This window comes from Lottia gigantea (genome assembly GCF_000327385.1).
Source record: "Lottia gigantea unplaced genomic scaffold LOTGIsca_5, whole genome shotgun sequence".
In the NCBI taxonomy this organism is placed as follows: domain Eukaryota; kingdom Metazoa; phylum Mollusca; class Gastropoda; family Lottiidae; genus Lottia; species Lottia gigantea.
In genome coordinates this window covers 3,154,594-3,172,389 of record NW_008709715.1, presented here as the reverse complement: position 1 = coordinate 3,172,389, position 17,796 = coordinate 3,154,594, and the positions used below count along the sequence as shown (strand labels likewise).

Here is a 17,796-nt window from a genome sequence, read left to right as displayed (position 1 = left end):
GTTACTTATACTGTTTCCTTTTATATTCTTTTTATAAATTGGTACTGACATTGCCAGCAATGAGAGGCAATCCATCTTTTACAAAGCAGGGTTGGAATTTTCAAAATTTGAAGTTAAAGTAATGATAAAAGATACGATACCATTGTACAAAGCTTCCCATGGAAGTATGTCATGTTTCTTTTTACATCTTAACAACTGATCGTACAAAGTTGTCCTATCAATAGTTTCTTTTAAAACAAACTTATGTTCAGATTTTTTAATATTTTTTTAACGAAATAACTACACAATATATAACAAGAGTAGGCTCTATTGAAAAGTTAGAAGTAATCTTGGTTAATTGCCAAGGTAATTTAATAGCAAAGTGTCAATTATTCTGATGTTTTCTTACGGCTAAACATCTTAAACTATTAAGAAGCTGCTGCTCTTTGTTATGTTTTTAAGTGGAGAAATCTTTTTCATAGAAAGTCTCAAAATCAGTATCAATCAAAATGTAGGCTATACTAAATTATTTCTCAAAAGTAGCCATTCAGTTGTATTCGAAATTGCAACTTTCTTTATTTCCTGTTCTTTTTATGTTAAAGACCCCATGGTTAGTCGCAAAATTCTTGGCAAAATTTCTCTTATAGGATACTGTATGACGTTTTCTGTCTTACATATCCAAATCAAGAGGTTCTAAACTATTTCCTTTCAGAAGTTATATACATCAGCTTAAAACTCCACAGTACTTTCACCATTTGAAGTTAGAAATTAAGTATTTCCCATCATCACAAGAAGAAAGTTGTATTCTCAGCTAAATCTAGCACTAGATCATCATTCAACTGTCAATGTAACATGTTACGGTTATCTCTAAAATGAATCCAGATATCATTACATGACGATACACACAAAGTTATTCTCTGTCGGTGGTTTTCTTTGATGAATTCTTCAAAGATTTACGACTAACGACTCAAATTCATCATCTTGCACACACAAGAAATTTTCACTTTCATGGAGATAACCACTGCAACTTTTCCTTTGTCCTTAGTGTGGCAGTATGATGATAATTTCCAGAAAAATCTTACATAATGTTGTGTAATGCTTGCTTCGGTCATCTGAACCAAGTTAAAATATTTAACAGGTGACATATTTTATTGCCTAGCGTCATTAATGGAAGCGATTGTGTCAGAAATACATATTCGGCTTTAAATAAATCAACAGCCCATCCTTGCTCAGTATCAGTACCATGAGTAAAGCTTTCATAAAATAGTCTAAACAAATCCACTTAACTGACCGTTAAAACTGTAAATTGAGATGAATGGTATATTTGATAAAGATCACCCTCCATTCTCGTTCTCGTTTATATCAACTAGTAACTAGCTGTAGGCCATACATTTTATAACCAAACCCAAGAAACTTGTGATCTATAGCATTGAACAGGCCTAAATTTTCTTCTAGTTATTTTAACTGCAGAGGTTCTATCGCATGATAACATCAATTCTAATGAGAAAAACACATTATTTACCAAAATATAACTTTGTTGGAAGTTCAATAGTCAAAAACTAAAATCAGTGCGGTTAAGTCAAATAACTTGTTCACGTTAGTGAGAGGTTTCCTCGCATTTTTACGTTATGTATCACATACACTTATAGCTTCTATTTGCACCATGCCGAATTCTCGCCTATCGTCGGTTGTATACTATAATACCAGGAAAATAAACCATAGAATGTAGTCATCTTGAATAATTTAGCCAAATGCTAATAGAAAGTGTTTCGTCATAATCGGGAAAAGTTTTTCTTGGGTTTTTGAAACGATGGGCGTCCTGCACCGTCATCCAAGAATTTTATGCAGCCAATCAATGGAATCTCGGATTGGAAGATGAACCCCTTTTTAAAGAGACTTTTATTTCAATCACAAACATAAATAGGATAGAATTGAAAAACAAATAGGATAGAAATGAAACACAAATAGGATTGAAATGAAACACAAATAGGATAGAATTCAAACACAAATAGGATAGAATTCAAACAAAAATGGGAAATAGTTCTATTCTGACTGACTACCAATTAGCACAGTATACCATCAACTGATGACAAGGTATAACAATATCATATACATTCAATAAATAGTAGACATTATATACTGTCTAACTATCACGTATATTAATCATTTCATTAACTGATAACAACTAATAATGCCAATAACAAGAACTCGGGGAAAAAACCTTCATTTCATTGATAACATATTTATAACTGATAACAATATGTTAGAAACGTGTGCATGCTCTTAGATAAGACAAGTAAACAAACATTCTGACCACAGAAAACTGTCATAATATTGTTCACAGCAAATATTTGTCATACTGCAAATGATGAGTCGATTTGACCTTCGAAAGCTTTAGGCAGAGAATAGGAGAGCAAAAACCAAATTGCTTAGCAGGCAAAAATGCCAAATATAATGTAACCGAATGAATTCACATCTTATTCGAGGTTCAATTAACCAAAAATTAAGAAAAATGCCAAAATGTGGTAAATTTAATAATCTTAAATTGTGTAATCTTTTACGTTTAGGAGAATTAAAACTTAGTCAATTCGTTACTAGTTAGATACCCCACCCCTCCCTATTTTTATTGTAAATTAAAACAGTCCTATATATTCATATATTCAACCAGATTATATACTATAATATTATTTATGTATTTAAAGTCATGCCATATAATGATATGATAGCCAATATATTGAATTTATGTTATTCTGTTAAATATATATATAATATAGGTTATAATGATGATTCACGACAAATTAATAAATCTACTGATTCAGCTAAATTTATGCTTTATGAAAAGCTAAAAAAGAACAACTTCTCAATTAAGTTACATGGGCGTTGAGCGTGGTGCTTGGGTCGAAACCGACATCCATGAATTGTATGTCAATAGAAACGTGCTTTGATACAAATACTATTCAGTTCAAACGCAAAGTGGCATCGTGTATTTTAAAAGAATAATTTAATGAAAGCGATAGTTTATTGAAATTATTCTGAAAGTAATCTTATTAAGGTCAGTAAGGGTAATTTGAGACAGAGTGTTAAATAAAAATTGTCTAAACAAATGTTGAGAAACATAAACCAGAGCCGAAATCTTAAAGAGATACTTTAAACAACATAGCTTCACTATTAGTTCATAGCAATTCCTCTCGTACCCAGGAATTTAAAACGAAAACTATACTGGTAATAGTCAACAGGTGTAGAAAGGTAGTCAAAAATTGTTTTATCAAATTATTCTACCATACCAAGCTTATCAAATTTCTATTAAATATTTCTACGTGTGGGCAATTCTATTGATGTAGGTTGTTCACCAGACTATTATATAAATCTATAGACTGGAATACGATTGAAAAAACTAACTGAAATATGGAAGATGGTAGCTTTAAAGGGGCAAATCATCAAGACGTATACTTAATGATTACGTCACTTCTCTTGGTGAGGTTTTTTTTTAAATGAACTGGGTGTCGAATTCTCATTCTTTAAATCTTTAAAAATGTAAATCTGTGCTTGAACGTAGTTTGAGGATACTGAATTCGATTCAATTATTTTTTGCCCTTCATGGTCCACAATCTATATCGTAATGCCTTTCCCAAGATATCAAGTTTCCCCTACAGATTAAAATATTGTTAACCATTGTAAATTATGTATACTAAGATCAGAAGAAAGATAGGTTATATAAGTCCATACCTACTGTAACTATGTTTAATTCTATTTCATATAAACAAAACATTACTCTGCATAAATTAATGACCTCTAAAGTCCTCTTATCATATCTTGATAAGCTTTTACAATGACTATTGGAATTTGCTCTCTATGGTCATGTTCAAATATGGCATGGGAACCTGAAACTGGCTCCTCACGTTAGGCCCTCCGATCGATATCTAGTTAAACTTTTAATTTCTGACGTTGCCCTGGCAGTAAATTTGCTCGTACCAATGTCGCATCAACTAAGGGGTAGAGTGAGGGTGGATATCAAATAAAGAGTACAAATCGTAGTTGGACCCGATTTCATACCCTTGAAATATACGAATAGTATTTTAATAGTTTTTAAAAATACCCCGAAAATTTATTCGACAATGAAACCATGAAACAATTGACTTGTTTTAACCTGTTAAAATAATAACAATAGCGATACTGTTCTCTGTGTGCATTTTACAGGTAGGCCCTACATATGTTACAATCAACCAGTAGGTAACTAAAATCAACATTCTTTACAAATTATACCTTTCTGTCAAACTGCTGAAATACTACTGGAATATTCCCAAATACATAGAAATCTACATAGCCAAAATGGTGGTGAACCCTATATGACAACCGAACAGCAGTAATGTATAACCCGTTCGTTACAGCCAGCTCATCTCAAGACTGCACACACCTTTCGCCAATTCATCACAGACTGCAACAGCAACTGTGACAGCCAGTTAATCGTTGATAGTACAAAAAACCAGCCCAACTCTTTCTTAAGTTCATCGCTTATTGTACAACAAACTTTAACCCAAACCTTTCGTCAGTTCATCGCTGATTGTACCCACAGCAATTGCGACACGGCCTTTCGCCTTTTCACTGGTTGTACAACAGCAACTGTGACGGTCAGTTCATCGCTAACTGTCGTGGCAACTGTGACACAGCCTTTCACCACTTCATCGGTAATTTTGTACAACAAACTGTGACCAAACAGTTTCGTCAGTTCATCGCGGATTGTGAGCAAACCGTGACATAGCCATTACTATATGTAGATAAAAACTTGATACAGCTTCGACAGAATTATTAGCAAACTGGCATGGTCCACCTTTTGGTCAGTTCCAAAGACATTCTAGAAACTGTCATGTGGTGCATATTTTTACTCGTTCACAGACAAATGTCTAGAGTGACTCTCTTTATTAACAAATTATCAAGATACCCAGTGTTCAACAATTTGTTGCCACCAAATATACACCGAACTTTCAGGTGGCGCTGCCTTTCTCGTTATCTTATAATACATAAGAATGGGTGTAATTTTTTAAATGGGAAGAATCATACTAGATGTTCTTGAAACTACTGACATTTAAAAATATTTAGATTATGCAAACCTTGAACCTTGATTATATTGGTATCTTTTGGGAAATATAGAAGTACTAGTGACCTATAATGTCTTATTAATTAGGAAGAACATAAAGGTTAAAAGAAAATTGAACAGGGTATAATTATGATACAGATAAACCACATCTTAGATGATGCACATGAATCTTTCTTTTTCCCCATTGGGTAACTGAAGACAGCAACGTCATACAATCTACATTTCGGGGGAGGGATTTGCTAGAACAGTGTCCATGCTCCATAATAACTGGAACAGGTATTGTGACTAATACCTTGAATATATGTTAAAAATTTTATGTTTGGTAAAGAATCTTTGCTTAATGCCTTCATGAACTTAACAATTTCTAGTCAAATTGTTAATTAATGGAGATAATTTACTACACACATCCATTAACCCTGCCTCAAATTGCATCTTCTTATTTCTGTGTTATTATAAAAGTATAAAAAAAACTAATTATATAAATACATATATGATACATGAAGATCGAATTTCAGGATATAATCAGATTATGGATTGTCATAAGATGAACGAATATCTAATTTTCTTTTTAAAAGGTATCTCCCCATTTGATCATTGTCAAAATACAACTTTTACTCTTGACCAGTGTGAAATGATTGTAATAATAATAATAAAATCTTTAATGACAAGGGTGAAATTAGTGGCTATTAAAGAATTATATAGTAGAATTATTTTATACAAAAACACGAATAAGCGACATATTACGCACCATGTGCTCGTTTGGTGAACTAGGTATTTGAAAGGAGTGCCCTTTTAAAAAAATATATGCACATTTAATAAGCTGGAACTGTCAGCACTAAATAAAGACGTGTAGTGATTAGGTAATCTTAATCTTGTATTATTTTGAAATGTTTTAAACCAGGTCATTGATCTAGGAAGCAATGCTGACAATAAATAACGGTAGACAATGAATAATTCATGTTATTCAACTACTAATACTGTAGTCTAAACCAATTGTCCATTATTGTATAAACTATATATGTCGAATATTTCACAGTATTGAACGTATAACAGCTACCTAATAGCAAAAGTTTAAAAAATTTTGTTGCATTTTAACTGTGAAAACAAAATCTTATCGGAATTTTTTATGAGTCAGATAATCCGAAATGTTTATACCATCTGAATTTTGATACACATAAAATATATGCGAAAATTCTAAAAAGCGTGTGAAGAGGAAAAGTTAAGGGGTTGTTATGTTTTTATTCAGGTGGAGCATTTGCGATTCGTTATAATGACTGACGATAGCTTGTTACCCTAAATGCACGTCTGTAATATTATACATTTACATACAAGTTCAAAGTCGTTCTGATCTTTCGGATTATGACAGACGTTGCCATTTCCAATGAAATTAATAGGTATAATGTATATGAATTGAATATACTCAATTAATTTGAAACTTGTATAGTGCGAAACATAAGTATTGATATATATTATTATTATATTCTATTATATAGATCTACATAAAATAACATGTGTCATACACTTATTTCATACATGGTTTATATTTTGTAATATTGTTTAAAGTAGGTTACTGCATACGGCCAATTTAAATATAATTGATGTTCGTGCAGTGTGCAACTACTGCAATTTATTAAATGTTACATGCCAAGCCTTCTTATTATGTTTCTAAACATGTAAGACTTGTTTCAATTTATGCACACAAAAAATCGGCCGTATGAATCATAACATAGCCAAATTAGTGACGGCACAATTTTACTTTGTTTGCTGAAGTGGTTGATTAATCCTAAGGCATACAATGAGGGGCAAAACTAGAGTAATCTCCTCAAAATAAAGTTTAATCCAATACCTCTATATTTCCATTTGCACAAAGTTTTGGAAAAAGTGGGTTTTATTTGGCATTTTTGATATTCGATCGAATTTACGTGACCCAAAAATAAATTGTGCATTAATGTTTGGACAAAGTAAAGTATAGCATAGGTAATATCAGAATATTGGTATAATGTCGATGCCTCAATAAAAGACTTCAAGTCCTATACACCATCTAGTATTGTATCTTTATTATAGTATGTACTGATTGATATGTATCTGTATATTTAATGTATATTAAATTACGTGACACAGTGGGGTGTGGTAGATGTAAAGGAACTTCTGTTACATATTTTGTAAGATGGGTTGGAGTCGGTTCGTACCAACGGCATATCATTAGATCGACAAGGTAATGAAATGTCCTAAACATCTGGAAGCCGTGGATAGCATATATAATTAATTCAAAAATAATCTGTTGAAACAGTCTGTTTCTTTTTAAGACACAGTTGAAAAGTATGGAATTTCAAGGAATTTCAGTTTAAAATTTTGTTTATAAATCTGGCAATCTGCCATTTAATTCAAAACTTTGTAATCTCCTACTTGTATTTGATCATTATTGGGCACCATTCCAAATGAAATATAATACATTTAACGTTTTTAAAAATGCGTATACTTTGTATACAATCGAGGGGGCATTATGATAATATTAGTACTTCAAAATTTCAATTCATCTTTTTTTTAATGTGAACTATGACTTGTGTGCTTAATGCAAATGATATTTATGATTTTTCTATCGAGCTAGGTTTAAAATGTCGACATGCTTGTTATGTTGTTTTGAGAAAGATAAAATGTACTCACCAGATCGTATACAATCAGCTAAAGTGCCTCCTAAAGTTGTCTTCTTATCTTTTAATTTATCAAAAACTTCTTTACTTAAATGCTTCTTGAGAAGAGACTTGCAGTCTTCAGCTTTCGAGAGCTTTTCAAACATAGTTTCCATTTCTTCTGCCATTTTTAAATCTCAGTGTGTTAAGAGAGAAGAGCGATACGTTCTGTGCAGACGACGTAATCCAAATAGTAGGCTAAGTAAAATAGACACACGTTTTGCACGCTTAAATAACTCGTGCTGTAATGATACCAAAATTATCAAAACAGAATATACTCGTTCTAATCTAAAAGAAAACGCACAGACGTGATTTTTGGTAAATTAAAATAATTGAACTTCAATAACCTAAAAATAGCTTTTTTGCACCGTATTCACACTGAAAGTTGAATATTTGAAATAGTGACACCAGTAATGCGCTCTCTAATATTTGCTCGTTCAAGTCTAAAGGCAGACTATTGCCAACTGCATCGATTGAAACCGTTTACATAGTTTTGATAGAGGCGCGCGCGCAAGTCTTAAATCCCCAGTACCGTGGTGATAGAATAAAACTCCGCCTTGCTCTTGTCTTCAGTTAGCAACAAAATACATGATTATATTAATCCGGAGTTAATCCTATTAAGTTCTGCTTTATGTAAATATCAGCTTAACAAGTATTCAGGTATATTAATAATATGATCATTTTACTAACGACATGAAACCTGTTAATATGTATAGGGAGACATTAGTACAAAATAGACAGATTTGACACTGGTAAAATTTTCAGACGCTGAAAGTTTGACTGTAACTAGCATAAATAATCATAATATTACAATATAATATTAGTCTTTTTTTGTGGGGAATGATGTAGTTACATGAAAGTTTGATCGAAACACTTTGAAGTCTACTCTGAAAATGTTTTGTACGTTGTGCGCAGTGCAAGAGTCCTATTTATTTAAGTGAATGTATAATAGAAAATAAAAAATAAAAAAAAAGTTGAAGTCGGAATATTCACATGGTATTAAAAAATGATGAATTCAATAAACATGGACTTTCAATTCAAACTGTTATCTGTATTGTACTGCTCAAAATTCCCCAATAAAATTATTAGCATTTTATAGGCTATAACGTTTTTGAAAACTTTTGGTAAAGAGTAAAGATAGCCAAACCATAGGCGTACGGACCGAAGGAATGTTAGAGGGCATGTTGGTTTGCCCTGTCTCCTACGTCTTGCAAAATATTTTCATTCATGGCAGTAAATCCATTACGAACTGGCAGGGGATCATACCAACATACATGTATGTATAAGGAGTCAGAGTTTATCCTAGCTGCTTGAAAAGCCGATTTATTCAAGTGAAATAATCCAAACGCCTTGCGTCGAAATTATAACTTCTACAAACTCAATTGAAATCTCATAAAGAATCTGTGAAAATATAATAGGTTCCATTTTACTGGATAAATACCATTATGCATGGAAATTCTAGCCTCTACCAAGAAGGTTTCATATACTCAAATATTCACAGGCTAATGGTCAAAATGAATATGACATAGTCGCAAGCAAGCTGAATTGACGGAAATATCAATGTATAGACTCTAGGGAGAAATCGAAACTCGCTGTTCCCGAAATTTTCTTCTATCCCCAACTACGTTGAATGTTAAACCCACCTCATTCCTTTACCAATGTTTATAATGTAGTCCCTAGAATAAATACCAACAGTTTCCTCATCATATATGTCCGCAACCAATCAAAAAATTATGAACTGTTTGATTCTCACTTCCAATACGAGATGCAGACATTGCCAAGGACGTCAAAACTCATTAACAAAGCTCAAATAGAGTGTCAAATAGAGTGGACCAGCAAAAATGGTGTTAAAAGGAATGTAAAGAGGTTTTCTAATTTTTTTTTTAAAGCATTAAAGCATATCGGGGTTACTGATAGCATCAGTTTCCACATTCCAATTTCCAATCAGACGTTTGTGGTTCCTGCAATTCCTCTAAAACCATTTTTTTCGATGACGCCATTCATCACAAAATATGCTTTATCACATAAGGCCCTTCACAATTAGTGATGTCACAAAACAGAAACCACAGACGTCTAATTGAAAATTAGAATGGTGCAAATTGATGCTATCAGTGTCCCCATACACATAAGAAATTCAGAAAACCTCTTTACACTCCCTTTAAGACATGGTTGTTGTATTCAACAGAGTTTGGGAATTTGAAAAATGTATTGATTAGTCTACAGAAAATAACTAAAACAAAATATTAAACCTTTATTCAGTTTAATTTATGTTATCTAGTCATTGATATAATTAATTCACAGTGTTTTGTATGGGGAAATAAATCAACAGCTACTGATGTTTGAGGTGAAAATGGTTCTCCTAAATTTCCTTTTGTATCGTCCATCATTAGCCTGAAAAACATGAAAAGATATTAAATGACATTACGGTGTTCGTCTACAATTCAATTAGATAAAATCGCATTTGATCCTAACCTTACTGAGGAAACTTTACAAACAAGGGAAGTAACTACATTAAATACAATATACTTACTGAACTAGGTTCTGTATTATAACACCAGAAGGTTTACATGCAATAAATATAATATACTTACTGAACTAGGTTCTGTATTATAACACCAGAAGGTTTACATGCAATAAATATAATATACTTACTGAACTAGGTTCTGTATTATAACACCAGAAGGTTTACATGTAATAAATATAATATACTTACTGAACTAGGTTCTGTATAATAACACCAGAAGGTTTACATGTAATAAATAGAATATACTTACTGAACTAGGTACTGTATTATAACACCAGATGGTTTACATGTTATAGATATAATATACTTACTGAACTAGGTACTGTATTATAACACCAGATGGTTTACATGTAATAAATATAATATAATTACTGAACTAGGTTCTGTATTATAACACCAGAAGGTTTACATGTAATAAATATAATATACTTACTGAACTAGGCTCTGTATAATAACACCAGAAGGTTTACATGTTATAGATATAATATACTTACTGAACTAGGTACTGTATTATAACATCAGAAGGTTTACATGTAATAAATATAATATACTTACTGAACTAGGTTCTGTATTATAACATCAGCAGGTTTACATGTAATAAATATAATATACTTACTGAACTAGGTACTGTATTATAACACCAGAAGGTTTACATGTAATGAATATAATATACTTACTGAACTAGGTTCTGTATTATAACACCAGATGGTTTACATGTAATAAATATAATATACTTACTGAACTAGGTTCTGTATTATAACACCAGATGGTTTACAAGTAATAAATATAATATACTTACTGAACTAGGTTCTGTATTATAACACCAGATGGTTTACATGTTATAGATATAATATACTTACTGAACTAGGTTCTGTATTATAACACCAGAAGGTTTACATGTAATAAATATAATATACTTACTGAACTAGGTTCTGTATTATAACACCAGATGGTTTACAAGTAATAAATATAATATACTTACTGAACTAGGTTCTGTATTATAACACCAGAAGGTTTACATGTAATAAATATAATATACTTACTGAACTAGGTTCTGTATTATAACACCAGATGGTTTACATGTTATAAATATAATATACTTACTGAACTAGGTTCTGTATTATAACACCAGATGGTTTACAAGTTACGAATATAAAATGGTTTATTGCCGATATTCTTCTCAATCTTCTAATAAATTTTGATTCTACAAAACATACAAACAGCTTCTTTTATGAATCAAACTTGCACTTGTTATGATCATAGAAATGTTGATGTGTTTAAGAATAAAAACTAAAAAAACTAATTGCCATCTAATTCTTGTGATCTTCTGGCTATATAAGGTTTATCCTACACAATAATATTCATTAAAGAAAGTTGATTACAGAATGCCCTGATTGCTTCTTAAACTAAGCAAAGGCATGATTACACTTGTAGCTTGGTAATACAAATCAGTGGAACCATCAACATTTTGCAAAATGCTAAAGATAACGCTATTCCAGAATACATATCATACAACAGATGTACATAGATAGTATATTGATACCACTATGCATGAGAATCACAAACAATGCAATTAAAGGTTGCCACTTATTGTATCAGAATTAAAAGATCATTAACTCACTAAAGCCAAGTCTACCAGGATTTAGTACAACTACTAAATTATCAGCCTTTAATACTGGAGAGTCCTCTAAAATAAGTTGGTTTAATACATCTTCTGCAGTACCACAGACAAATTTTATATTCTTCACATCTATAACCATAAAGATATTAAAAGTGTCATTCTATCAAAGGTTTTAAAAATTGCATTAATGTGATGGATTAATAAAACTGTATTTAAAATAGATTTAGTAATAAACCAATCAGGAGACTAAGATCTTATATTCAGTATTTTAAAACACCATGTGAAATAAAGGAAATAGAAAAGCAGTATTTTTGGAGAGCCATTATTTGTATATTCAATTTTCTAAGATGCTTTTCAAGTTATGAGCTAAAATCACTACCGTTTAAGAGGGCATTTTCTTTAGCACACTCTATAGCTTCTTTACTAACTTCAATACCACAAACTTGATCTACATAATTTGATAATAATATTCCTATAGTTCCTATAATAAATATATTAAGGTCTGTATTAACATAAAATTGTCTTAATATCTGCTTTATAATATATCAAAAATACATAATCAAATTCTCAATCTACTTGTAGTTAAACTTGAACACAGGAGCAATTAGAAGATATACTAATTTTCTAAAGCAAATCTAGTTCTTTTACAATAAAAAGTCTACCATGAAAATTAGGCTACAAGGTAATAGTGAGTGATATCCGTTGTTTTTTGTTGAAGGAGAACAGGACGCCAGATTCTATTCCTGAAAAGTGTTAAAAATTGCTAAAATTGAGCTTTATCAGCTCTTTAAGCAAATTTTAAGACACCTATATCCCTTTTCTCTCAAAAACAAGACTAACCTGTTCCACAACACATATCTAGTAGATGAGTTGTACCAGAATTAATATTGATCAAATCACTAATATTATTATATAAGACCTCAGCACAATGGGTATTAACTTGAAAAAAGGAATAGGGAGTTATTCTAAACTCTTTATCATTGAGTTTCTCTGTTATATATTTCTGTCCACTTAGATGTAGAAGCTGGGAATTGGCATGTCGTGGTATACGTGAAGAACTGAAATGTTCAAGAAGGCAGTATTAGCCATTGATCAGATTCTCAATTTATCAGCTCAGTTGGTAAATCAGATATCTACATCCTTTTCAGATCTGAAGGTGAATTTGGAGGGTGAATTTGGAAGGTCAATTTTATTTGGAGGGTGAATTTGGATGGAAAATTTGGAAGGTGATTTAATCGTCAATCTCATTGGAGGGTCAGAATTTGTGTAATGTAATATACATGATAATTGTTCAGCCAAAATAATGCCTAAAATCTTTAATCTAAGAAATTCAATTATGGCTGTTTGAAATTTTAAATCAAATCAAATTGCTGATAAGCAGAAGTTTTATGAAAAAAATACATACTATGATATTATGTCTAGTATAACATACCATAATTCCATATACAGAGAGTGAATGTTAGCTTGGGCTCCATTTCCATCAGTAAAATACTCTATATAACTTTTCTTAGCCATTTCTAAATCTTCCTAATTTGAATAGTGAAAGGCACAAATATTAGTATGCAAAATTCAATCTAAATTCTAATTTTCATCCTTTTTTTAGATCAAAAAGTGGACCACATGGCCAAGTGATTTTCTAATGAATCTTTTAGTATAATAATGTTACAGTAATTCAATAACATTTTATTAATGCAGTCAGATGTTCTGTGATGCCTTTCACAGAGTGCAGACTTGCTCTTATGTTTCAAATATTTTTGTAAAATCTAGAAACTTCTCTCTTCTCCCTCTAATTGATGCAAAGTAAAGAATCCCTCAACCCTAAAACTTTGAACTGCTAAAAGAGTACCTGTGAAAGAAGATATGGATTAACTGTTAATGTTAACATGGTTTCACCGGTAGTAGTAGTTCTTACTGAACCTGATCTCCATAATCCATTATATTCCTCAGCTGGTAGAGGTGGTCTCTTAATAAACTCTTCTAATAACTGGAAATCAAAAATAATACCTTATTAGTATTATTAGTATACATGACCAAATTACATAATAACATAAAAATTTCACAGTAGTACATCTTATTGGATAAAAAAATTGTTACAAAAATGTCCAGTTATGTTTTCATAAACCATGTCCTTCTTTGTTTGACCATAATATAGTGACTATATACCAAGCATGGTTGATACAATGAATTGATAGAAACTGATGAATCAAGGTCATGAAGGATACATCTTGTTATTCTTATAGAGAAATAAAATACAGATTTATTATGTCAAAAGTAAAGTTTGTCACATGATAAAGTTATATAATATATTCTACCTACTCACCTGATTGATATATTTATGATGATCTGATATAATACATAATTTATCTGCTTTAACATGGATTTGATCATCTGTTAAAAACAAATTACATATTTCTTTTAACATAACTACATCTATATTACTCAACATTACTCTACAAGAAAGGTGATCTATTTCTTAACTATCTGCAGCATAGAGATTTTTTCCAGTCAATTTCTAATAATACATATTTTATAAATACCCCCTAACACAATGATCCACATCATATTATCATATTATCAGATTCCCAATCAAATAATAAAGTCACATAGAGATTATTCTACTGACTAGTGGTCAGCCATGTACAACACAATAATCTCATCAAAGATATTTGTACACATCAAGACACATGGGCTGCAGTTTACTTTATTTTGAGTAATTGAAAGGATATTAGCTGTTACTGTATGGTAACCATTACTACTTAAACTACCTAACATTATTGTGGACTGCTTCCCTGCACAAATATATTTGCCTGTCAATAACTAGCCATTTGAAACCTGATTTTGAACTGGTAATGGTATAGCATATAATATTTGAAAGCCAATGTACTATACATACCATTTTGTTTCTGTAATGGATACCCTGCTATAATATTTTTGTTGACATCGAAACCAATCAGTATAGCATGTTTATTACGATATCCTTCTGTTACAGGCTGTAAATATAAGTTCCATATTCTAAAGGGACAGATTTGACATCCGTTCGACCAATCGTACATTAGTCTAAGAAACAGTTTTTTTTTAGCTAAGCTAATCAGTGTTCATAGCTCTTCCTCAAACTTTGAGCCTTTCAATCCATGTATGTCCAGATTTATCATCCTTTGAAAGCTAAAATGACGACTTGTCTTTTCTTGAGGTTATGCCATAGTTCATGTTATTTTTGATCGAATTATGGTATTTTCTGTACTATTTACAAATATTTAAGACCTGAGGCAAACCCTGAAAATGGCAAACCGTTGCCTTTAAAAGGGTAATAAAATAACAGATGGTAAAAAATTTTGTTAGATGACTTTTTCCTTTAGGTCTGGTAATTAATAGATAATAAAATTAGAAATAAGATTTTCTACTCACTGAAGGTTTTACTTCTTGAAATTCACATATTTGACCACTATTTAACTCTGCTTGGTTATCTAAAAATTCTGTCGAACTTTTCCTGTTGTGTTTTATTATATTGTAAATCTTCTTTAAAACTCTCCTCATTACTTTTTCCTTTTTCTATAATATTGAAAATTATCATTATCATTTATATTTCTATATCATGGAATAATTAGAAAGTGAAAGTATACAATTGTTAAACACAACATAAGATGACTGTTTCACGGGACAGATAACCTGGTTGTAATAAAAGTAGTAATGTAGACTACTTAAGACTATCTTCAAATCTGTGGACATGGTCATTATATTATTGGTTAAATATAAACATAAGTTTACAAATCTTTATATATCACTTTAAACTTTAAACAGAATTTGGGAAACATTTCATTACAGCAGCTAATGACAAAATAGCCTATAATCTGCCTACAAAGTACATTTTACATCACTTATTCATGGACAAGCTTTTTATTTCCATTAACTACAACAGAAGTTGTACTTAAAAGTATGGTACTAAAGAACTTACTACCAGTTGTTCATTATATGGTACTTTATGTAAAGGTGTAACAGTCCTAGCCAGTCTGTAATAAACAAAATATATTAGAATGAACTATGGGCTTGTTATATGTCTTGTACATAGTTCTGTATGCACCACATAAAATCAAATAAACAAATCAGAATCATTTCAATCCTTAAAAATATTAATTTTAAATATTAAATGTAAAAGCTAATTGTTATATTTTGTATGCACCAACTTACAATGTAATAAATATATTTATCTGTACAGTAATTGAAATATTATATCAATATCAAACAAGTCTAAAGTAGGGCTAGGTAAAATGATCAAAATAATCGATTATCGTCGCTAGGAATTCATAATTTTGATTATCGATTATCAAATTTCATAACTGATTATAGGTCAAAGTTACATTTTCTCCACTATACCTGTTAACAAGTAGTAATCTCTTCCACATTTCACTTAATGCATAACTTATCCACAATAAACTATAATAACTGATCAAGCCAAGAATATACTTCTATGAAGCAAATAAAACCCATGAAATTGTAAGGATTTTGTCTCGTTTTTAATTTAGTAATTATAGGGTTTCTCAATTGAATTAATTCGATTATTTATCGATTATTGATCGATAGCCTGCCATCAATAATTGATATCAATTTGGTAATCGATACCCAGTCCTAGTCTTAAGCTTTGTCATCAAATCATATTTTGTATGTGCCGTTTTCATCACTGTTGTATGTAGTGTGAATATGTTCTAACTGCCATCTATAAGTTCCTAAGATAAAGTTTAAAGTTGGTTCAGGGTAATTAATTTACTATCAATTAGTCAATTTTGAAATAAATTTAAGATAATTAAAAGTAAACAATATTAAGGCTTAAAGCTCTATTGAATTATGTAAAAAATAATTAAAAATGAATAAAAATGTATTGAAATTAAATAGATGCAATAGAATACCTACATATCATATTGATTATTTTCTGTTACAATGTTAGACCACTTATTACATGTATAATGAAATACTCTTAACTGGTGTAAATATCTGAAATGTCAATAATAAAAGATTATTTATATTAAAGAAACTATCTTCAAAGCAGTTAGGTACCGTATCTCAGTAAATTGCAAGACAATTGTTGTCCACAAGCTAAGACAATAATAAAATTCAACTGTCTGCAATCATTGGTTATGTGACCACATCTTACAAATGGGAACAGGGCTTCATATAACCTTCAGAGAATAAATTTAGCTATTTTGTCACAATAAAAAAACAAATTTCACACATTTTTCCACCATGAAAATTTTTCTTTTGACTTACAAAGTACTTTATGTAGTTCCCGAGTTTGAATTGAAATTTCTAGACTGTCCTCGTTTAGAATGATATGGTAATTTAATTATTTTCTTTACTAGCTCACATCATACTCTTGCTATCCATATCACTTTTCAAATAAGAACTAAGAAGTGCACATTTCAATTGTCTTCAATCAATTCAAACCAGAACAAAAGTCATTTTCCATATCATGACATCACTTGCTGTGACTACTTTTGACACTTTTTTCACCAAATTAAAGTATCTTGATTGTAAAATAATAACAGTAGCTGGAATAATATATTGTATAATTCAGAGATCAGGTAATATCTAGAGATGATTAAACTACTACCTTTTCAAACTAATTGTCTTCAATAAACAATTTAATACTGGAGAATACTGAATCACCATGACGATAATAACACAGATATATCTGAAAACATTAAAAGTAATCACGTATTGGCATAGCTGAAAAAATCTCTGTCTCAGCTACATGTTTCACATTTCAGAGTCTGGTCCTATTGAACTTTAATGGAAATTAAATATAGTGTCAGAAAACAGCTAAATATTATTTACATTTTATATGTTACAGTATGGCAACATATGGACATGAGGATTCATTTTGTCAAAAAATTTC

At 30.8% G+C, this 17,796-nt stretch overlaps 2 protein-coding genes across 2 annotated transcripts in view; both read right to left on the bottom strand.

Annotated features, from left to right (window-relative positions):
* Positions 1-7,883, bottom strand: part of LOTGIDRAFT_183151 (hypothetical protein) — a gene marked incomplete at its 5' end in the record, with an annotated part of 30,152 nt that extends 22,269 nt beyond the window's left edge. The window contains one exon of the mRNA XM_009061948.1: positions 7,739-7,883. Within this exon, the coding sequence (XP_009060196.1) occupies positions 7,739-7,880 (142 nt within the window). The remainder of the gene's footprint in view (positions 1-7,738) is intronic.
* A 2,151-nt stretch (positions 7,884-10,034) lies between these two features.
* On the bottom strand, positions 10,035-16,309 carry LOTGIDRAFT_154241 (hypothetical protein; the record flags this gene model as incomplete). The annotated part of the gene is made up of 12 exons (XM_009061947.1): positions 10,035-10,155; positions 11,393-11,492; positions 11,910-12,038; positions 12,289-12,390; positions 12,750-12,967; positions 13,342-13,436; positions 13,756-13,893; positions 14,230-14,297; positions 14,803-14,899; positions 15,315-15,458; positions 15,862-15,916; positions 16,281-16,309. 12 exons carry the CDS (start codon positions 16,307-16,309, stop codon positions 10,035-10,037), a joined length of 1,296 nt encoding a protein of 431 aa, XP_009060195.1.
* Between the last annotated feature and the right edge of the window lie 1,487 nt (positions 16,310-17,796).